Source organism: Panthera pardus, unplaced genomic scaffold (genome assembly GCF_024362965.1).
Source record: "Panthera pardus isolate Hobbes unplaced genomic scaffold, ASM2436296v1 HiC_scaffold_12, whole genome shotgun sequence".
NCBI lineage: Eukaryota > Metazoa > Chordata > Mammalia > Carnivora > Felidae > Panthera > Panthera pardus.
Window position 1 is genome coordinate 68,730,147 of NW_026526677.1, and position 23,969 is coordinate 68,754,115.

The 23,969-nt window shown below is 35.1% G+C and overlaps 1 protein-coding gene across 15 annotated transcripts in view; it reads right to left on the reverse strand.

Annotated features, from left to right (window-relative positions):
- PICALM (phosphatidylinositol binding clathrin assembly protein) overlaps positions 1-23,969 on the reverse strand; it is a 100,505-nt gene that overhangs the window by 7,580 nt on the left and 68,956 nt on the right. For 3 of the 15 annotated variants that reach the window (XM_053900158.1, XM_053900160.1, XM_053900156.1), the window contains exons 14-21: positions 22,571-22,651; positions 18,119-18,226; positions 15,651-15,782; positions 15,526-15,556; positions 15,253-15,352; positions 11,431-11,454; positions 9,968-10,027; positions 8,343-8,447 (exon numbers count right to left, since the gene is read on the reverse strand). In XM_053900158.1, coding sequence (XP_053756133.1) covers positions 8,343-8,447; positions 9,968-10,027; positions 11,431-11,454; positions 15,253-15,352; positions 15,526-15,556; positions 15,651-15,782; positions 18,119-18,226; positions 22,571-22,651 — 641 coding nt within the window. The remainder of the gene's footprint in view (positions 1-8,342; positions 8,448-9,967; positions 10,028-11,430; positions 11,455-15,252; positions 15,353-15,525; positions 15,557-15,650; positions 15,783-18,118; positions 18,227-22,570; positions 22,652-23,969) is intronic. The other 12 variants (XM_019450019.2, XM_019450013.2, XM_019450010.2 and 9 more) reach the window with 6 other exon arrangements.

The window sequence follows — 23,969 nt, forward strand, 5'->3', positions numbered from 1 at the left end:
GACTACTGCTAGAGTCTATAATAATTTACAACTGTTAATACGGAAGCAATAAGTTATTCCAAAATGGCATCTAACGTCATCTCATTGGAATTAGGGCAACCTACATTGACCAATAGTTAAAGAAAACCAAACTGGAGAAAGGGAAATAGATTACAAGATTTCCTAAACTCTGGGAGAAAATATTAACTGACCTAGCTAAAAATAAACATCCTCTGTATATCATAAGTGCTTCCTAGAGTAAGAGAAGTCCTTTTAAAGTCCTACTTAATGGGTGGGCATCACAGAACACTGGCTCAACTTAGTTGAAATAAGTGCTCACTGCTGATTCCTACTAGATTTCAACTTCTTACTCCTCAAAAACCAAGGAAAATGAAAAGCTAAGGTTTATGTCAACTGGTGCCAGAAGACAAAATAATGAAATGTGCCTATAATGTACTACTTATTTGCCATTTATTGGAAATGCAGCACTTCAGCTTGGCTAAAAAAGTTTTTCCAAACTGTCTTCCATATATGAGCTTGCTTTTGCCTGATTTATATACTGAGTTTCCACTAAAAATTTAAATATTGAATATATATTGAATTCAATATATATTGAATTTCCACAAAAAAGTTTACCCCTCCCCCAAAACAGAGTAGTTTGTTTATTTGGTCCAAAAAAATATTTCAATTATTATAAACTAAAGTTTTATACTTCTGGGTAACACTATCTTCCATAAATGGTGAGCCAATTAAGGTGCTTCTGATACAGTCCTGAAGAATGATGTATCTTGGTTCTTAAGAACGATGTCCACAGTACACTGTGCATGTGGACAATCCATGCCCTAAAGCACGCTGTGCTCAGCCCGACTTCCCCATCTCACCACCGTGGCCTATGCCTGCGTATTTACATCTGATGTTGTCAGAAAATAGTGAGTCGTAATTAAGGTTTCAAAGTAATGAAGTATGAATTATTTACAATCAAGATTACTTGTAATGCATGGAAAGAAATATAAACTGTATTAGAATTAGAATAAATTAAATTAGAATATGGAAATAGAGACAAGCACTGAACATGAAGCAACCTTATAAAATTTCCTTCTAAAAACAAAAAAGTTCCTTATAATAATCAACAAAGAAAAACAACAAACCTCCACATCCCTAAGTCAATTTCAAATATTTTTATCTGATTCTTATGGCAAACATAAAGTACACAAGGTAAAATTACCATTTTACAGATAAGGAAACTGAGGTCCATGCAAGTTACTTAGGCAACTTGCCCTGAAATACCGTTAGTGAGAAGGTGACACTATTGAATTGTGTCCTCCCACAAAAACATGAAGACCTAAACCCCAGGACCTATCTCTGAATGTGACCTTAGGGAAACAGCGTCTCTGCGGATGTCATCAAGTTAAGATGAAGTCATTAAAATGGGCCCTAATACAATGACTGGTGTCTTTATAAGAGGGAAATGCCACATGCAGACAGACACAGGAGGACGCCACGTGACAGAGGCAGAGACTGAAGTGCCAACCAAAAAGTGACTGGGGCTACATCTTTCCCTCTGAAAAGAAGAAAGGAAGGATCTTACTCTGGAGGATTTGGAAGGAGCATGTCCCTGCTGACACCCTGTTTTCAGATTTCTAGCCTCCTGAACTGTGAGAATACACTTCTGTTTTAAGCCATCAAGTTTGTGGTCCACCTTGTTACAGGCAGTCCAAGGACACTTAACAGTAGACTCAAAAGCAGATCTGCTGACACCAAGGCAGGTGCTTCGATTCCTCTCTAAAATCTGCTATCCCAATTAATTTCAACTTAGCTAGAATTTATGGCTATATTTAACATACAGGGAAAAATTATAGTGAGAGTAGAGAAATAATTTTTTAAAAGGGACTTCTCTAGTAAATGTTAAACAGTCAATAAACTGTTGTGTTTTCATCTATACAGTGCTGTATATGGTCACTGATGTTCATCACGAAGATTTTGTAGAACTTTACAGTCATTCAAGATTTTAAGAATATGTTCTGGTTTCAAGACAAGAAATTAGATCTCCACTTTTTACAAAGAAAGTCCTCAGCAAAAACCCAGTAAGAAGGTCTTACTCTACAGGTTGTCTTAATATCTTCAATTGTCAGCAGATGGGACTCCTCAAATTTTTGACTGATTCACGTGTGCCCTGGGGACTACAGAACCACTCTCACCTATGGTGCTAAATCCCAATTCCCAAAATAAATTTCCTTACAGTCTACCAGGCAAGAATAAATGAGCATAACACACTGCTGACAAGGCAAAAGGCCTTTTTCACAGAAATCCAGCTGGACAGATCAGCTGACAGAAGAGGCACTGCCAACACCCACAATTAATGCACCAGGAAAGTTTAAAAAAAAAAAAAGAAAGAAATAAAGAAAAAAAGAGAAAGAAACTAAGCCCCAGTAACAAAAAGAGTCACTAATTCTGACACACAAGAAAGTCATTAAAAAGGCAATTTTTTGTAAAACTTGAATTATTCCTATATCTAACAATGTTCCTACTTAGAAGGGTAAAAGGCACTCACAACAAGCCTTTGTTTCCTTTCAGACACTTAACTGATGTCAGACTTATTTAAAATTGGCCAAACTGGCCATTACAAACAAAACACAGCATCCATTTTGCATCTTTAGCCATATCCTCCATAAACAAAACTGGCAAGCCTCCATTTAAAAAACAAACAAAAATACAACAAGACCAATCAAAACCAATAAAACTCTTAAAAGCTATTTTAAAAATTAAATACCCAAGTGTAACATTCTGTTTTTCATATTGCTTTTGAGAAAATACATTGGTATGGAATCAGAGTGAGTTTCTCATACAAGGAAGTGATAAGAACATAACTAACACAACATTCACTCCCACCTCCCCCTGCCCCGCCCCGCCTTTAGGATCTTCAACAACATCTAAACTGCCTGATATTCAATAAAAGAGTGTTATTTTACATCATAATGACTTTCAAAAGAAAACTGAAACTAACTAGATTAACTGTCTCCATGCTTCTAATAGAATAGCTGCATATTGCAATGCAGGATAAGTTTAACAAACTACTGGTCAGCAATGGACATTTCCATGTATACACCAGTATACATGGTATCAGTAAGTATCAGTAAGATTTACATAAAACACCATTAAGAGAAGGTGTAAGAGTCCCATTCTACTCTAGTTAACAAAAAGGCACACTTGTAACAAGCCATTAAATAGTGAATAAAACTGAGAGGAAGCACAGAAGAGAAAAAAAAAATCACTAACCACAGGGAGCTGGTATTTTCCATGTAGTCAAACATCTAGGAAGATGCACTAATGTAGAACACATATATATTTTTTTAAGCTACAGTGTTGGGCATGAAACAGAACATAATCCCCATCTTTTTAAGCAACTAACAGTTACACAAAACTATCTAAAAAATACAAAATAAGCCTGCACAAAAAAATGAGATGAGAACAGGGTAAGTGTATAGAAAGTCATAATTTCACTACTATAGTGAATACTACAGTGTAGTCTATTAAAGACAATATACTAAAGAACAGAATAGTCTAGTCTGAGCTAACAGCCATCCGGAAGGTATTAGCTAACAGGCACTAATGCAGCACTTATAACCTAGATATAATGTAGGACACAGAACATATTGTTTGGAATGGCTCATTAAATGTAATAAGATGAACATATCTAGGAGGGCTGAGATACTCTCAAAAATATTAACTTTATTTAGAATAATCACAAGACCAGAAGATACAAGTAACGTTCTGGGTGAGTAACAGGACTCAAAAAGGCACTTCAAGGAGCAGGGAAAGATTTTTGGCACTAGGTGTAGAACTGGGAGTTGATTAAAAGGTTCTATTTTAATGGGATTTCATTTTACATTTAAATTACCATTTCATTTACCACGTACAAAGATGGTGTTGGTCTTCAAGTAAGTAGGAATCCAATTGAAAAAAGGGGCGGAGGAAATAATGAGAGAACTAAAAGGTAATTCATTAAGAAAAATTATTCTGGGGGGGGCACCTGGATGGCACAGTCGTTTAAGGGTCCAACTTCGGCTCACGTCACAATCTGTTAGTTCAAGCCCCATGTCAGGCTCTGTGCTGACAGCTCAGAGTCTGGAGCCTGCTTCAGATTCATTCTCTCTCTCTCTCTCTCTCTGCCCCTCCCCCACTCGTGCTCCGTCTCTCAAAAATGAATAAACGTTAAAAAAATTTAAAAATGTAACTATCTGGTTACAGCTAGCATTTGAATGGACAAAATTAATTCAAGGGACTACCTAAGAACAATTAAAAACTAAAACATGAAAAATACTCACCTACTTCAAACATAAATAGTTTAATTGTTTTAATTATTAAAAACAGTCAATCATAGGGGAGCCACAGTGGCTCGTGGCTCATGAGTTTGAGCACTGTGTTGGGCTCTATGCTGACAGTGCAGAGTCTGGAGCCTGTTTCAGATTCTGTCTCCCTCTCTCTCTGCCCCTTCCCTACTTGGGCGCTCACTTGAGCGTGCTCTCGCTCGCTCTCTCAGAAATAATAAATAAATAAACTTAAAAAAAATCAATCACAAAATTAAAAGTATCTTCATTCCTTAGGTGACAGTTGTCAAATATTTTAGGTTACAATAACCATTAGCTAACAAATTAAACCAATCTTAAACATTGCTCTAAATTATTACAGTGGTCATAAGTAAGTAAAAAGAGAGGTCAATGAGGAACAAGTAAGTTACACAACAGAAAAGGAAAGTTTTTCAACCAGATTCACTTGTTTGACAATGTTCAAAACTATTACGAGTCAGGTACTATTCTAAGAACTAGGGACACAGAAGTAAACAAGCCACATAGAAGCCTGCCTCTAGGAGGCTTACAATCTACTACAGGAGTCTCTTGTTACACTGGATGGATGGATGGATGGATGGACGGACGGACGGATGGATGGATGGATGGATGATGGATGGACAGATGGGACAGATGGGACAGATGAACAGATGTTAGATAGTGGTAAGTTCTATAAAGAAAAATAATACAGGATAAGGAAAAGAACTTTAGATCTCAGAAGTACTGAAAGGGCATGAGAGATGACTAAAGAATTAGTGAAGAATGAACACTGGGACATGTATGGAATTGAGTCACTACACTATATACCTGAAACTAATATAACACTATGTGTTAACTAACTAGAATTAAAATAAAAACTTAAAGAATAAATAAAGAATTAATCTACTTTATGACAGATAAAGGCCTTGTGGCAAAGATAGTAAGTAGCAGCAGAAAACTGGATACTTACAGAGAACTATAAAGGCATGGGAATTGAAGAACCTGAATATTCTGTTTACTCACTATTACTGTTACAAATATGGAGACTTTGTGAGGCAGCTGTTAAGCCAGAAGGAAAGCTAAGGGATGTTCATATGTTGTTATATTTAGATTCACTTCCTTATTTTTAAATATGGAGATAAGACGCTAAAAATACTGCCATATCAGATTACTGGAGTATTTATAAAATAGATTAAATTACAAGGCAAGATACACAGGGAAACTACTGCAAAAGAAACCTGAGATTAAGGGTCCCTGCAGAAGACAAGAAGGGTGGATCTAATGACAGCAGAGGAACAATTAGTAGGGCTTTGTGATGAGACACCTGGAGAACAAAGGAGAAAAGGAATTAAAAGTAACATTAAAAGATTTAGGATTCTGCCGTTCAACTGATTCAAACTGACTGAAGCTTTTTTGAGTCACTTCATTGCCACCTGATTTGTTTTCCTGGTTATCCATTTGCTTCCTTTATGTGCTTTCTTTAATCTATAATATTCAAAGTTAAGTACTCACATCAAATTTGATTTCTTAACTGGAAGAAATCAGTTAATTATTATCAGCAATAATAGAGCATTATTGCTCTAATGTTTTCATTTCTTTTCTCTTTTGACATAATTTGATTAGGAAAAGGTAGCTCTGCCACTGTCTCTCTTCATGACATGAAAATTCTAGCATGTTTTTTGATGTTTCATGTTTGCATATTTTGGTGTTATGTGGATTTTAGAAGGCAACAGTATATAAAACCTGGATTAAGAGCAGATGCTAGGGAGTCAGCACTTTTTATAAAGGTAGATTTTTACTATGATTTTTTTAACCATATATTTTTTTAAAAAAGCAAAATTCATACAAAATGTTTCAGGAAGGTTGAAAGCATTCCCTACAACTATAGATGTTCTTGACATTTATAGTAGTTATATCCTGAAATGTGTAAATGTAGTTTATAATCCAGCAGGAAACTCAAAAGATTGGCAGAGTGGTTCAGTGCTACATGCTAGTAGAATAGCCATATGGACTCAGTCCCATTAGTACAGAGGCAGAGTGATACAAATGAGCACTGCACCAGAAATGAGGGATTCCTGGGGATAGTTGCATTTCACCATTTACTTGGCTGAAGAACGTTTCCAAGTCTCAGCTTTCTCTATCGGAAAAATAGGATGGTTGGCCCATCCACCTTAAGTATTATGTTGAGAAGAGGGTGAAACAGTAAGTGCCTGCAAACAGTCTGGCGTTATCCAAGCTTAAGTTTATGAAGTATTATGTTTCCGAGACAGGAGCCTGCAAGATAAGACCCAGACTGGGGATACAGGGTTTAGTCACACATCAGGGAAAAATTACTGTAGTCAGTAGTTCCTGGTAAATGTATAGCTCTGGACTGTAGCTTTTTCTCTTAAATACATTTCAGGTGCTAATCACTTAGTCCAATCAGCAAAAAAAATAAAAGTAATTTTTAAAAATAAATGATACTGGGGCCCCTGGGCGGCTCAGTTGGTTAAGCATCCAACAACTTCGGCTCAGGTCATGATCTCACAGTTCATGAGTTCAAGCCCTGCGTCGGGCTCTGTGCTGACAGCTCAGAACCTGCTTCAGATTCTATGTCTGCCCCTCTCTCTCTGTCCTTCCTCCCTGTGTGCTTGCTCTCTCAAAAGTAAATAAACATTAAAAAAATTTTTTTAATTAAATAAATGATACATATCTGAAGTTAAAAGTATAGATAACAAAGAAAAAACTGAAAAAGAAAAAAACAGAAAAACAAAATGACATGAGGAAGACATATAATCTCAAGAAAACATCTACACCAACAGTTAGGGAAATCATCAACATTTTAAAAGATTATCAAAATCTAATATATTTCTTTCTTTAGCAAGTTAAGTCAGTACTTAGGCCTACTACTGGTAAAAGAAGGGAAAGAAAGGTATACATATCCATAATCCATCTTATAAAAACAAATACATACGAAATAAGTGACTTATAAAAAAGTTATGGCTGCATCAAGTACCCTTACTCCCAGCAACCTTCATGGTAAATACTCTGATAAACAAACAGGAAGATCACTTTAACATGGAAAAAAGAGGCAAGAGGGTAAATACATGAATTGCAAAGAACATGGATTTTACCTTTTAATCAGAACGAAATTCACTACCCATTCCAAGTTACTGGTACTCCCTAAGATGCTAACTTATGAAATGAGTTAAATTCTTCAAAAGGGCTGAAAAACAAAAGGATCGATCCCCTTGTGATAGAAAAAAAATTCTATCACTTCCTGAGTGTCTCATCCACTAGTATGCCAGAAAGAAGGGACTAACAAATTTCATAGCTCTCCTACCCATAATGAGGAGAAACTTTCAAAAAACAAAACAAAACAAAAAATCCAGATTCCTCTAATGCTAACAAAAATGGGATGAAAAACAAACAGTATTTGGGGTGAAATTTCAGGACCTGGGAGAGGGTCTACGAAACATCTGAAAAGTCTCTCCTTCAAAGAAATTAGGTCAGCATGGCATTTCAAGTTTTTGTTTGTTTCTTTGTTTGCCTTCCTCCCCACACCCCCCCACCCCCACCCCCACCAGTTTGTGTTTAAATACAATCCTCAGTGGCAGGAAGTTATCTAATAAAAAAAAATAACATTCACATCTTTTTGTAGACGTGTCTTGTGGTACAAACATCTCAAGGGCAACGTCTTTCGTGTAGCACCATTCAAACCAAGGCACTGGAGCTCAGTTTCTAGGGTTCACAAAGGAGAGCAAGCCAGAATCATGAACAGAAAGTAGGTTCCTTAATCTCAGAAAAACCACCCTCTGGATTGACCAACTACAAATTATCAAGAATTTTTCATCTTTAATGTTTGTAATCTGCTTGTGCTTTCCTTCCAAATAATATTCTTAAAAGCTCTTAGATGATAAAGAGGCAAACAAGACAACATCCACCATCAATGGGGAAAAAACACTAATAGCTTGTTTCTCAAGTTGTATAAGAGGAATTCTTAGTATTATATTCTTTCTACATCAAGCACATTAAAAGTTACATATGGCACATTAATACCTGTGCTCCTGATACAGGACCAAAGGGGTTTGGTGGTCTCATGACAGGCTGGCTATATATTAAGGTTGGTTGTGTCATTACAGGTACACTTCCCATTTGAGGAGGCTAAAAAAATAGAAAAATATTAAGTTAAATGATGTTGACGGACATCTTCCTTAAGTAGTACACAAGAAGGATGTCAATAATGAAAAATACTAGTACTTTTGCTTTAACTCAAAGGAAAAATTCTTGTAAATACAGCTACAAATTCTTAAGAGCTTTTTTTAAGTCTTTAATGTACTCACTTCTAAAGTCTGTTTTTTTTTTTTTTAAAAAAGCTTAAATTTAAGAAAAACATAAATCTTACTACAGTATGACAGAGAAAGCAATTCAAACCAATCCAAAATTTCCAAATTTGTCAGTTTTAGACACAGGAAAACTTAAAAAACTGTAAAATAGTGAAGCTATTTCAAAGTAAACTGCCTTTGTATATTAGATCAAGTTCTTACATCATTATGCAAGTAATCACAAGTGAATAGAGTTGTTTCTTTGAAGAGGTTTACTCTCTATGGCTCTTTAACTTTATTTCTGCTACTGTTAGGGAGAACCAAGAAGAGGTTTAAACCAAGAAGAGGTTTAAATAACACATGAAGAGCTTAGTTCATTCTATAACTGAAAACAGAATCACAACCAACCATCTGTTTTTTTAAAAATCACCACTCCATGGTATAAAATCAGCATAAGTAAGTGACCAAACAGAACATACACAGACCACTATGTTATTTTGGTTAAAATGCCATACTCTGAAGTCTTATCTTTCCATAAGTTCTATTTAACCTTTCAACTAAATTCCTATTTATAGCAAGAGCTTCACTTTAACCTGTGAGATTTTGTGCACACTCCTTTCTTCTATAGTAACCACCCATCCAAAAGCTGTGAAACTTCTTCATATGTGGGAAACAAGCTACTTCCAGAAGATGTAAATAAAGAAGTAGCACAGAGTCCGCAGTAACAATACCAAGGAAGGTGGTGCTGTCTCCTACTGGTGGTAACAGTACCTCAAACATGTGTGGGGGGGGGGGGGGGTGGGGTTGAAGCCACTACCTCCATTTCTTATCTAAGTGAGTGTATATATTAAGAAAGCTAGGAGAGTAAAGGCACTGTAGAATATGGATTGTAGGCAGCTTAAAGGTTTAAAGGACTATTTCTGTATGGTAGCAATCACTGTCAAAGGAAAGTTTCTCTGGCCTTTACTGGACTGAATTTGCCCCGATACAATTCAACAAATGTAATTCCTGCCCTTCCCCTACAGTATTAAGGTTTTTATAAGACTTCAATGGTATCAATGTAAGGTCACACAAATGGTTGGAGTTAAAATTAATGTTTAAAAGAGTTTGTAATGAAGTAGAAAATGCTTAGCAAAGTTATGAGGGAAAAAATAAGCTAAGTAATACTGGGAAAATTCATAAACAGTATCAGCTGTATAATGACTATTCTAGAAATATTTATGAAACCAATGCTGTAAGATTCTGTGTTAGGCACTAAGAGTATGTGTGGCACTAAGTGCTTTTTTTAGTTAAGTTTGAATAAATGCATGTTAAACATGAATTAATCTATTTTCAAAATGTGTCTAGAAAGATACTTACGATTCCATATCCTATCATGCCTGTTGGTGTAGTAGCAGGATAGGCCATTACAGGGGGTGCCTGACATGGTGAAGAAAAAATAAACAAGGATGTATATAACTTATGTGTGTCAACTGAGTACATGGAATTAATAGCTTGTGGTTCCACTAAAAAGAATTGCTAAGACAGCTGTGATTAAATGTGACACTTGTGATCATTAATAACTGTGTCAATTAATGCTCAATGAAAAAGAGTGTCTTGAAATTAGCAGAAAAGCAGAATTATTAGAAAGAAAAAAATACCATGTAAACTTAGATACAACAGTGATCTAAAATTTCTATGAGCTTTTTACAGCTTTAAAAATCTTCAGATTTTAAAAAATATTCAAGATTCTAAAAGTTAAAGTCCATCACTATCAGTAGCATAGAAAATGTTTACCTAGAAAAAGTTGTATTACTGAATGTTTTCCTAGGTACTTCATTTTTTGAGCAAGAAAAAATAATTTTTAAAGATCCCCAAATAACCTGATCTTCCAAAAAATTAGTTTCTAAAGACCTCATTTACTCTTTTCAAAGAGCCCCAAAGATTTCAAAACACTACTGAATAGGACTATTTCTATGACGCACACAGTTCTTAACATGGAGTACGTACATTAGCATTCCTTCTAATCTACTCTATAAATTACTTAAACTATCTTCTGCAAAGCACCAATTTGGAGGAGCAATACATTTTTAAATCTGTTTATGCTTTAATGCTTAAAAAAGCCACCTAGCCCTAGGATGTTTAAGTTCCCTTTCTCCTCCTACTTTAACTCATGCTCTGTAAATATACAATCTGAGCACAGAAATCATTTTAGATATATTTGCTGTCTTAACAACATTCCCTGTGTGTATCTTATAATGAAAACTGAAACTGAATACAGGAGAAAGACCAATAACACTGCTGAAACATAAAAAATAACTGAAATTTTATGGCAATTTGAACATATGCATGGAGAAGTTAAATGAAGCATAACTAAAGTGAACAGTTAAAAGTTGAGTATTTGAGTAAGCATGTAGGACTTATTGGTCTCTCCCTACTTAAAAACCGAGAGCTGCAAGAGCAGTAGACAAACTGCCAAGTACAGCAGAAGCCTGTAAGATTTCATGCAATTGTTATTGTCAACATTACCACAATCAACATTTCCCTTCATTCAGAAATCATCAAGTGCATAGTGGCAGCACAGATACACACACAGACACCCAGCCATCTGGCAGCAAATGGCAGAATATTAAGCAAGAAAAAAAAATCTGTATTTCCCATGCCACCATCAGAATCAATTCGGCAACACATCCATGAAATCAGTAGATGCTAGAAAGAATTTTTGGCACATTGAAAATCTGAATGTGAAAACAAGTAATAGCTAGAAGGTTATGAGATTCGGCTACAGCAGTGGTTAATAGCATGCCAATTTATTGCAAAAAGGCTAGTTTTTGGTCACTTACGTATTGTGGAAAATGCATGCCATTCTGTTTTTCCCAGGAAGAACAATTACATAATGCAATAACACTGGATTAGAACAAGTACTTACACAACAGAAAATACACAGAGCATTTTAGTTCACATGTACATTCACTAACTACCTAAAATCTCTTGTATTTCCAAAATCTAATGGAAGAACACCTAAACTAAAACACTATCAAGGTTACTAGGAAAATTTAGTCTCCAGCATAATCCCCTTACATACCTAATAGTTTACTATTACAAGTATCATAAAACATAAATGCAAAATTCATTGCAGCCCATGAACAGGGTTGCATGTCTACCATAGAAAAAAAGCAAGCAGTAATTAAAAGTAATTAAAACCATATCTATTAATAAAATACCAATGAATTTTTTAATTAAAAAATGTTCAAAAACCTTGACAGTGTTTATGGATTAATAAAAAGGTTAGAAATGTAAAGACATGTCATAAGCAGCAGTTTATCTAAGTTGTGAATCACATCACCAGCCCTATATGTTAGTCATTAAAAGGAAACTCTATGAAATACATACATACAAATTTTAACATTTTAACAAAATTCTTAAGAGATGACACACATTGACACAATACCATAAATATCATCAACTTACATACAAATTCCAAATGGCTAAATGCCTATTCCATTCTGGTAGTCAATCTTAAGTCAAGTGCTGTCTACAAACTTCTAATATTTCATATAGTCTAATACTAATTTTATAACAAAATATTCATTGTATTTTCGTATCAGCATTTGGATTTATATTAGGTCTCATGTATTATCAATGTACAATTCACACCTGAGGCTACAAAATCCACTAAACTAACCTCTTGTCATCCCCTGGTCAGTGAGGTATGTTATAGTGTGGATAAACACTGGAATGGATTTAAACTAAAATCTGCTTTCTAGAGGCTTTGTACTTAAAAAAAAAAACAAAAAAACTGCATAACTTTATTCCTATAATTGGGATGATACCTATTCAAACTTCCCAAGAATGTACTGTTAACAGATTCAAGATAGTGAGTGAATACGTATGTGTAAAAACCTAACAAGCTACTTAACTGCAAGGATATATTAGTAGTAATGGCAGTGAACCTTATCAATGAAAAACTGTTGCCTTAAAAAGGTAGCTAAATTTCCTTGTTATTTTCCAATTAAGAAGATGGATTGGATGGAATGGATTTCAGCTAAAATCTGCTTTACAGATGCTTTGTACTTAAAGTACTTTGTACTTAAAAAAAAATTGAACAACTTTATTCTTATAATTGGAATGGTATCAATTCAAACTTCCCCAAGAATGTACTAGTAACAGATTCAAGACAGTGAGTGTATATGTATGTGTAAAAACTTAACAAGCTACTTAAATGCAAGGATTTATTAGTAGTAATGGCAGTGAACCCTCTCAATAAAAAACTGAAAAATTGTTGCCTTAAAAAAGGTAGCTAGGGGCGCCTGGGTGGCTCAGTAGGTTAAGTGTCCGACTTCAGCTCAGGTCACGATCTCGCGGTCAGTGAGTTCGAGCCCCGCGTCGGGCTCTGGGCTGATGGCTCAGAGCCTGGAGGGTGCTTCCGATTCTGTGTCTCCCTCTCTCTCTGCCCCTCCCCTGTTCATGCTCTGTCTCTCTCTGTCTCAAAAATAAATAAACGTTAAAAAAAAAAAAAATTAAAAAAAAAAATTAAAAAAAAAAAAAAGGTAGCTAAATTTCATTGTTATTTTCCAATTAATTTTCCAATTAAGAAGACTAGAGCTGGGGCGCCTGGGTGGCTCAGTCAGTTAAGGGGCTGACTTCGGCTCAGGTCATGATCTCGCGGTCCATGAGTTCGAGCCCCGCATCAGGCTCTGTGCTGATAGCTCAGAGCCTGGAGCCTGCTTCTGTTTCTGTGTCTCCCTCTCTCTCTGCCCCTCCCCGATATGTGCTCTGTCTCTCTGCCTTTCAAAAATGAATAAATGTTAAAAAAAAAAATTAAAAAAAAAAAAAAAAGAAGACTAGAGCTAACAAAACTTTTTGGGTATTGTCACAAATTTTATCAGCACACTATTTTTAGCTCAGCCCTAGTAATTTTAACATATGATCAACCCCAGGAGAAACAGGGTAGTGCTCTAGAAGGGATTTAATAACAAGTGGCTGTAACAGGGGTAATGGTGGTCTCTAACAACATCAGGAAGGCTACAATGTGTAATCAAAATGCTTCTATTCACAGTTATAAGAAAGCATGTTTTAAATTTTTCTATGAGAAAAATTTTCTATGAGAAAAAATTGGTTTTCTCTGATGCAGGAAAACTTATTGCACTGATGAAAACAGCAGCTGACCAAGGATGGGGGGGGGACAGCCACAAAGCTAACTCTGGTACAACCATACTTTATAGTGATTAAAAATATGTGGGGTGCCTGGGTGGTTCAGTCGTTAATGATCTGTATTTGGCTCAGGTCATGATCTCACGGTTCATGACCTCAAGCCCCGCCTTAGGTGAATTTGAGCCACTGCTTCAGGGTAAAAAACAACCAAAAACCAAAAACCAAAAACCAAAAAACACATGAGCCCCTGCCTTGGGTGAGCCCTGCTCCTTCCCCCCGCCTCTCTCTCCCGCCTCTCGCTCACTTGCGCCCTCCTTTCTCTCTCAAAAAAATTAGTAGGACTTCTTCAGTACTAGATGGTAACTACTTAGCATATACAATTAATCCTCATTTTTCACAGATTCTGTATTTACAAACCTGCCTACTTGCTAACATTTATTTGTGATCCCCAAAGCAACATTTGAGGTCACTGACAGACATGCATAGAGTCGTGAAAAATCTGTTGCCCAACGCCTTTGTTCCCACCTAAAGGTGACCAAGGTGAGGTTCTGCCTCCGAGGGTGGGGAACAGGGCAGGGTACTGCAAGCAGCTCTGACTCTGGCTATGGCTTGAGTCTCAAGTCTGGCACTTGTCAGTGCAGCAGCCTCAAGTAAGTAAGTCACCTAACACTTATGAACTGCATTTTCTTTTTTGTAAAATAAATTTAAAAAAATAGCATCTACTAGAATGAGTTTGATTAGGATTTAAAACTATAATATTTGTAAGGATTGTGTATGTGTTGATTCTCCTTATTTGCTGCACTTATGTTGTTAAAGTAACAACACAAAATCAATGATTGCTAAACCATTACTAGAGGAAATAGGTATGTATGTGCGTGTGAACCTAGCAATGGTCAGTGCTCAGGGGATTTTAAGAATATAATTACAGCAAATAAGGAAAACCAACTGTATGAACTATTTGACAATATTAACAAAAACCAAGCAATGTATAGTTTCTTTACCAATGGTGAGATCAAAAAAATACTAAAGATTTTATATTCTAGATAAATAATAGATTTGAGACCAGCAGTAGAGGGTAATGTTTAAAAGCATTAATCATTAACTGCTCTGAGGTGAGACTGCCCGGGTTCTAAAAATTCACCCAATCACTTAAGAACTCTGGGAGCCTAGGCATATTATGTAACAACACTGTGTCTCCATTTCCTCATCTGAACACTGGGGACAGTAATAGTTACTACCACGTAAGGTTAATTTGAGGATTATACAAAACAAAGCCACATATTATTTATTGAATGATGCCTGCAACAGAGGAACCTTTAAATATATGTTAGCTACTAAAATGTACTCGGAAAAGATAGTCAAACAGATTCCTTTAAAAACAAAACAAGTTTCTTATATTTCTAAAACTGAATAAACAATCTTTCCACTTATAGTTATCACTTTAAATTAAACATTTTCATGTCACACATTCACCTAAATTATTCTCGTTACTGTGAGCTTTTTCAACTCACCATTGTTGCAGCATTCCAAGCAGTTGTTGGTGCAACCTTTGGTTGCCAGTTAGATCCTCCAGTTAGCTTCTTTTCACCTGGCTGACTCCAATTTACATCACTTTAAATAAACATAAGTGAGAACATTAAATGTCTGTAATTATAAACGTTCTTTCCTATACATTGAGATTGAACAAAAAGATGTAGGTTTGGCATCTCTACACATACTTTGGAGATGAAAGCCAAATCAACTTTTAAATGGTACATGAGAAAATAACACAAATAAACACTCACTTCTTAGTGGTTCCATTTCCAATGCCAAGATCTATGACAGGAGAAAAAGAAAGCATTTAAAAACCAGACTCATTTTTATTACAGCTTATTTTAAAGTAGATTAAAAGCATCCAAAGAATACTTACTGCCCACAAGGTTTGCTAAGGATGAATCCAAGTCATCAGATACTAACTTGTTAGGTGGAAGTTTGGCAACAGGAAGACTCTGGTTCTGAGAAGCCACTGTTGGTTTGAGAAGTCCACCTAGTTCATCAAAGCCTTAAAGTTACAAACAGACGAAATAGGATATGTAAGGGACTTTATGGTGCTACAGCTTTCTAAAGGAGATCTTTGCCTTTTCTACTCGTTTGTTTGTTGGAAAAATCCACCAGAACATTGGACATTAATAAATGTCCTTAAATGAAAAAAGGGAGAAATGCGTCATTTGATTCATGAACTGATTGAAAAGGCAAATTTGCTTTGATAGAAATCATGTCTTACTTCATGACAAAATTGTATTAAGGTTATAAGGATGAAGAAAGAGGCGCCTGGGTGGCTCAGTCAGTTAAGTGTCCGAATTCAGCTCAGGTCATGATCTCACAGTTCGTGGGTTCAAGCTCCACATCAGGCTCTGTGCTGACAGCTCAGAGCCTGAAGTCTGCTTCGGGTTCTGTGTCTCTCTCTCTCTCTGCTCCTCCTCTGCTTGTTCTCTCTCTCTCTCTCTCAAATACAAATAACAAACATAATAAATAATAAAAAAAGAGAGATGAAGAAAGAAGGATTCAGGTAAACAATTTTTATTCCAAAGTGGTGAAAGAGGAGGGAATAGAATGTAATTCTCCCCCTCGCTTGGAAAATTTTCTGAAGACTCACATACACCTGAAGAAATATAGATAAAAATACATCCCTGTAACTTTGAAAAGTTTTTCTTCTAAGAAATATCTCCTAGACCTCTTTACATTCTTCAGCGTGGAGAATGTAAGGTATCTGTAAACCAGTATGTTACAAGCAAGTGAAAATGAACTGCTTGATCATCACTTTTCTTCTATTTAAAACCAGCTAACCTAAATTACACTGAAGAAACCGCTAATGCCCCAATTGGATGAAAACATCTAGTAAACAAGAACACTGCTTAGAAATGTAAATAAAATAAAATTCTTTAAGGTTCTCTACTAAAGTGAGAAGAGAAGGTAAAGCAAATCCAAACAAACACACTAAAGAACACAATAATAGCGGGATCTAGGGGGCGCCCGGGTGGCTCAGTCCATTAAGCATGAGACTTGATTTCAGCTCAGGTTATGATTTCATAATTCAGGAGTTCAAGCCCTGTAGTGAGATTCTCTGCTCTATCAGCACAGAGCCTGCTTCGGATTCTCTCTCCCTCTCTCTCTGCCCCTCCCATGCTTGCTGGTTCTCGTTCTCTCTCTCTCTCAAAATAAATAAAGCAAGCAAACACACACACACACACACACACACACACACACACACACACACACACACACACACAGCATGATCTAGAAATAACAGAGAATTTGAAAAAGAAAGTCACCAAAAATGGTGGTTTACAAACTATGAACAGTTGATCTCTACTTCCTTTATCCTTCATCTCAGAAAGACAAACTCAAAAGGAAAAAGTCAAATGCATCAAAAAATATAATTATAAAACAACTAGTACGTAGAAAAAAAATCTTAGTTCATACATATTCTTTATAAGCCTGCTTCCTATTTATACATACAACTAATTATATATAAAATTAAAAACACCTCAATGTTTCTTTAAATGGTATGAACTTAATTACTAACCAAAATCAAAGGTCATCGCGTAGTAAGAATAGTCAATTTTATGGAACTCTTATTAATCTGTACAAACTTCGAATTAACAAGATATTATATGAAAACAAATGGAAACCTGGCTCTACAAATTTACAGAAGTTCTTTTAAGACAAATGAACAAGCATACTATAAAAAGAATCATCCTTAAAATAACAAAAAGCCCCCACAGATCTGATCCATTCTAGCTGTTTATACATGGACTATCTCAACCAGTCAAGGTACCACAGGTTTTCTTTTCCTTGTTTTCAAAAAAGCCAATTTCATTTCAGTAAAGGTAAAAATTGTAATGATTACAAAGCACAACACTCTACATATAGTCACTAACAACTTAACAGTCTAATCTGAGCAAGGTCTGGGAGAGAAAATCTTCCCAGTGTCAAACTGCCACTAAGAAAAGGGTAACAGTTAAAAATCTCTTGAAGTTCTCAACTAGTGGTTGAAAAAGAGAAACAACTTCATTGGCTATCCCAATTTAATCTATTTACACCTGTTCAGAGGAGTATTATTATCTGTCCTTACACAGAGTCTATATGAGAACATTATAGTTATGTTAGTAAAACAATTTTTTCTGGGGTGCCTGCGTGGCTCAGTCAGATAAGCATCAGACTCCTGATTTCAGTTCAGGTCATGATCTCATGGTTCATGAGTTCAAGCCTTGCATCAGGACCCATGCTGACAATGAGGAGCCTGCTTGGGATTCTCTCCCTCTCTCTTTGCCCCTCTCCCACTGACACGCGCACTCTCAAAGTAAATAAATTACTTAAAAAACAAATGTTTCTTACCCCCAGAATCTACAATAACGTTGGTAGATTTATTTCCAAACACAGATTCAAAGTCAACATTAAGGCCAGCTGAAGGATGTGGCTGTGCAACCGGAGATGGAGTGAATCCTAAGAAAAACCAAAATGGGAAAAGTTCAATTCTTCACTAAATCTACATTTATAGCTCTTAATAATGATGACAATTGAATGGAAAAAGCAATAAATTCCATCAACAAAAAACAAGGCCAACCCTTCAAGCAAAATGTTTCTTAATATTACATTTTTTTGTGGTGATGACATTTTCTGTAACAAAATCATCCTACTGACAAAGAAAACTAACAAAAGAACAACTGAAGTTGAACCACTATTTTGTTTCATTACAAAAAAACCTTTGCTTATCTTTTTACCTTAATTTTGTATGCTGATGATCTTTAAAAAACTAAACACATCTAAAATTCCAGGATTTTGCATGAAGCAAAAAAAAAAACAAAAAACAAAAAACACAACGTTAAGTGATCATTTGGTAATGAGCTAAGCCTTCTATGGTGCTTAAAAAATACATGAATCTACTTAGTATACCCAGGAGTCTTCCCCTCCCTCTACCTACTCACCTTCCTTCCTTCAATGGTTAATCAAATGTAATACAGTTTAAGTTCATTTGAGAGGTAAAAAGATTCTGAAAGTTACAACTCACTAATCCTTACATCCCTCTTGTGTCTAGGTGCTTTCTGAGTATCAAAAACAATAAAAGAGACCATGTTCAACTCCTGACCACCTTCTAACTTCAAGTTGCTACTTCAAGAGTGAAGTGGCCAACTATACAATTAAACACGCTAATTTACCTAATGCAAATCTGAAATACCAGAACATAAATAGGAAACCTTCTTTCCTGTCTGTTACACTGATGCTGGTGGTACTAAGATAACACCCAGCTCATATCTCTGAAACAGGCTATCCTCAGGTAACAAATGAAGATTTTCAAAAAATTGTGAAAGGTTGTATTTTTGTGAGGCGAGGTTCTGAATTTCTAGGGTTTGAAAAGAAGAATTAAAATCATCTAAAAATAATTGGGCTGCCACATGATTTGGGGAGTATATTCCCAGCAAAAAACAGTCTAGCATCTAGCAAGGATTACAAAGAAGGAATTCTTTTACTTTGTGGAAGGCTATCATAAATGGCTCCTAAGTTCTCTTCAATTCTAAATTCTATAAAGTCAAAATGTGTGTACACATATACGTACATATATATTATATACAGACATTATATATAAACATTATATATGTGTATATATATATATACACACACATATATATGTGTGTGTATATATATATATATAAATTAGTATTAGAAGATTATCAAATATATCATTAGGGAAAGGTTAACCTATTTAGTCCTCAACACGGCCTCTCTTCCCTCCCTCAACTTTCTGCTAAAGGACTTTCCGTCTGTCAGAATCTCACTTTGAATTCTTAAAATGTATACCATCAGGATATAAAGTACAATGATAATTGTACTAAAAAGACTGATTTTTAAGAAAACTGTAAAAAGTAGGATAAGACTTGGTGAAAAGTCCACGAAAGTCCTCAAAGACAAAGAAGCTAGAACAATGACTTATCAATGACTCACAGAGCTGATACACATCAATACTACTACTTTAAAAGTAGCATTTTATTGCTAGCATAAGTATTCCATAGGGCACAAATTTTTAAAAATGTACTTATTCCATAATTACTTAACATTTAAACTACTCTTAAAGACACTGGTCATATAATGAGAACACAAATACAATCAAAATACAAAATAATTTAGTATATAAATCCGGCCATTAATCAAAAGGTTCCCAGATTTCTAGACTTACCAATTTAACAGCATTTTAAAGCGTACAAGCTGTTTAAGAATTTTACCATGGGCTCACTGCTTCTTCTCATAACTCCTTACAACTAAGAACTGATTTTATCTACTCAAGAAAGACAAAAATCTACCATATTTACTTATGTGCCCATCTGTGAGAAGTATACATATTGTTCTTTACATCACTGTGGAAACAGTATCTTGGCTTTATTTCCAAACTTTAGAAAATACATGGAATAATAATTTATAACTAGGATAGCATATCAAATTCCTATTTTTTCCTGTTATTTTGTCTTAGCTTTGTAGAATTTGGTGATTATCAGAGATAAGCCTATCCTTTATATTAATCCATTCATTACTATGTGTAAAGACAGGAACCATTTCCTGAGGTCCCTAAATCTGTGTAATTACAATACTATTATTACCTAAAAGTAGAAAAGGTTTGAAAGGATATTAAGTAATCCAGAGCTAGTACTTCAAATTTAAAGTCTCTAGGTATACATAAGCGAAAAGTAAAATGACTATTTTTAATAAATTGTAATAGCTGACAGGCTACCAGGGAAGAAAGCAACATATTTCACAGTAATAATCTTTTAAGTAAGGAATGTATATAAAACATGTTGAAGGTAAGAGTTCTGCATTATCATTTCAATGAACATTATCAACTTAATGGCCTTTTATCCCAAGTCACTTTTGGGGAGACTGTTAGGATTTAATTTTTAAAAGTTACTTAAAGATAAAAAAACTAGGATCACCATTTCAAAAGGAAAATTTAGGGACAAAAAAAAAAGATAAACAGGCTCTCTGAGTTAAGGTTAACTGTATGAAACAATCATGATATTGAACTCCCTACTCTTTCATTTCACCAAGGCCCAGTGAAAAACTCTGCCACTGACCGGCACTAATTCATAGTTTAACATTTAGAAACCACTGCCCTACACGGCAAATCTCAGAAGAACAATAATAAATTAACTGAAAGTACAGGATGAACAAGCTTTGGGGACAAAAAGGCATTCCAAATACCTTCCAGAAAAATTTACTGTTTTGTTAACAGATTTTGGTGGTAGTTCCAAAATAAATTAGACCTCATACTTTTTGTGAAAGTAACTTCTATTTATTAAACCCTATTAAACACTATCCAAAAGCTTTATAAACAGTATTATTATTTAAATCTCACAACAACCCCATAAATAGTTATTATTATTCTCATTTTTACGGATGAGGAAACAAGGAGATTAAACAATTTACTCAAGACCAATGATTTAATAAGTGGCAAAACCAAGACTTAAACCCCAAATTGTCTGATTCCAAAATCTTTTAGGTGTTTTCAGTTTATCCCAAATATTTCATATTATATAAACTAGTTAGTAGAAAATTTTATTATTACAGCTATAATATTTATTCATCAGGACTATTAAAATTGTATGACCTTCTTGAGCTTTTCATAGCAAATGCTGGGCCTAAAAAGTGAAGAACCCATGGTAATTTTAAAACCTGAAAGCAATGAAAGAAGTGTTAAGACTGTATCTGATAATTAAATAATAATGTGGGTAAAAAGTCCATTGCAAATATTAAGGGAGCTGCATACACAAGATGGTTTTAATAGTTTCAATGATAACTCTATGTACCAGGCATAGTGCCAGATGTTATATTGTCATATATGTAAACTTCATGGCAATCCTATCACCCATTATTATCCTATTTTTCCTTGGCTTAGAAATGTTAAATACTTGTTTCAAATCATACAGGTAAGGAAGTAAACTGGAATTCAAAAAGGAACTCAAACGTAAATTCACTGGATTCTAAACACATACTTTCTATCAAATGTCCTCATAAATTTCATTTTTATTTATTTAATTTTTTTAAGTAGGCTCTACACCCAGCATGGAGCCGAACGCAGGGTTCAAACTTCAGGACCCTTAGATCAAGACCTGAGCCGAGATCAAGAGTTAGATGCTAAACCGAATGAGCCACCCAGGTGCTTCATAAATTCCATTTTTAAATCCTTTAATCATGTCCAACTCTGCCAGTTGTTTAGTTGTGTTAAACATACTTTTTAATACCAACTGACCTAAGGTAATCAATTCCTATGCAAAAAAAAAAAAAAAAAAAAAATCAGCTGGATTTTGAGGTTTCATCACTACTGCACTGGCCTAGAATATGTCTGCAAAGACAGAAATGAGTATCAAGTTGGCCATGCCTCTCTGGAAACTGTTTCCCATTTCTACTGTCTTGCATAGTGCTAGAAAAGCACACTTGTTTCCAACAGAACCTCCCCACACCTGTGCCACAACTGATCGAGTCGAAATTACTTAGTGTTTGTTCTATCACTAACATCTATACAAAGGGCTTTAAATTCCATAAGCTTGTAATATTAAAATGTTATAAATTCCTCTGAAAATGTGAACCTTTTGAGTATGGGCTAAAGTAGGAAGATGACAAAGTATCCATTCACAAAACAATCCTGTGTTTAATCAAGGAAAACAAAATTAGGCAAAAAAGCTGTTATTCAAAAGTATTTTTTTCTTACAAAATTAAAAAAACAAACCTCATTTTAAGGCAAACAACAACAGAAACTCCCTCCTGCATAAACAGATGATCTTAAGAGATACCATTACCTACCTCCAAATAAACCAGCTACAGCAGAAGACTCGTGGCACATAAGGGTAGAATCAGGATAAGCCTGAGTGCCACAAAAAGAATCTGACAAGGCATACATGGGGGAAAAAAGAACAGGAAAAGGAAAAAAAAAAAAAAAGAGAGAGAGAGAGAGAGAGAGAGAGAGAGAGAAATGAGGAGGAACAGTTAAGAGTAGAATGGAGTAATTAAAAACACACAAAACAAAAACAAAAACAAAAACAGGAGAGTCCAAGCTCTTAGTGTTCTTTAAATTACAACCTACTTAAAAAAAAAAAAAAAAAAAAAGCGCCTGTCTCCATTATGAGTGTTATATTTAAAATATATCCACAACAAAATTTTGAAATAACCAACACTGCATTTCCTTAGAGAAATAAAAAGCAGTTGGCTTTTGTCAATATTAACATGTCTTCTTTTAATGGAGTAAGCAGGCCTGAACAAGGTCACAGACATGGGATGGCTAAGATCACAATCCACTCTTCTGGACTTATAATTGCTTTAATAAGGACTAGATAGTACAGCGAGCATCACATCACCAGATCAGTATCCTCCTCTGGAAGGGTTAGAGGGTGTCTAGGTAGCTATTCTGTGATTTTTCTGGGTCATTCTTAATCCTATAAAGCAGAAGCTGGCAAATTACAGCCAGTGGCCTATTTTTATATGGCTGTGTGAGCTAAAAATGGTTTTTACATTTTTAAAGGGTTGTTTTTAAAAATGAAAGAAAACAAAAGAAGAATATACAACAGGGATTTTACGTATCTTGTAAAGCCTGAAATTATTTACTATCTGCCCCTTTACACAAAAAGTTTACTGACCACTGTTCTAGAGCAGTACTATCCTACAGAACTTTCTAATAACAGAAATGTTTTATAAATCTGCTCTGTCCAATATGGGAGCCACCAGTCACATGTGCCACTGAACAACAGAAATGTGGCTAATACAGCTAAGGAAGTAAAATTTTAACTTTAACATTTAATTTCAATTAATTAGAGCTTAAATGACATGTAGCTAGTGGCTAATTGGACAATATATCTCTGGGAATGACATATTTTGGGTGGTCCTTTCATGCTCTTAATACTCTAAGAAAACTTAGAATTTTTATTACACAAATGTACTTCTCAGGAACTTTTAATATGGATTAAAAGCCTTCTTATTAAAAAGCCTCTTCTTAGGATAGGCATTAATCAGCAAACTAGGTGCAGGTCTTTGTAAATAAAAATTTATTGGAACACAACCAAGCAACATGTTTACGTACTGTCTATGGCTACTTTCATGCTATAAAGCCAAAGCTGGTAGCTACAACAGAGACTATGTGGTTCGTGAGCCGAAAATATTTACAATCTGACCCTTTAAGAAAAAGTGTGCTGATCCTTGTTCTATACTA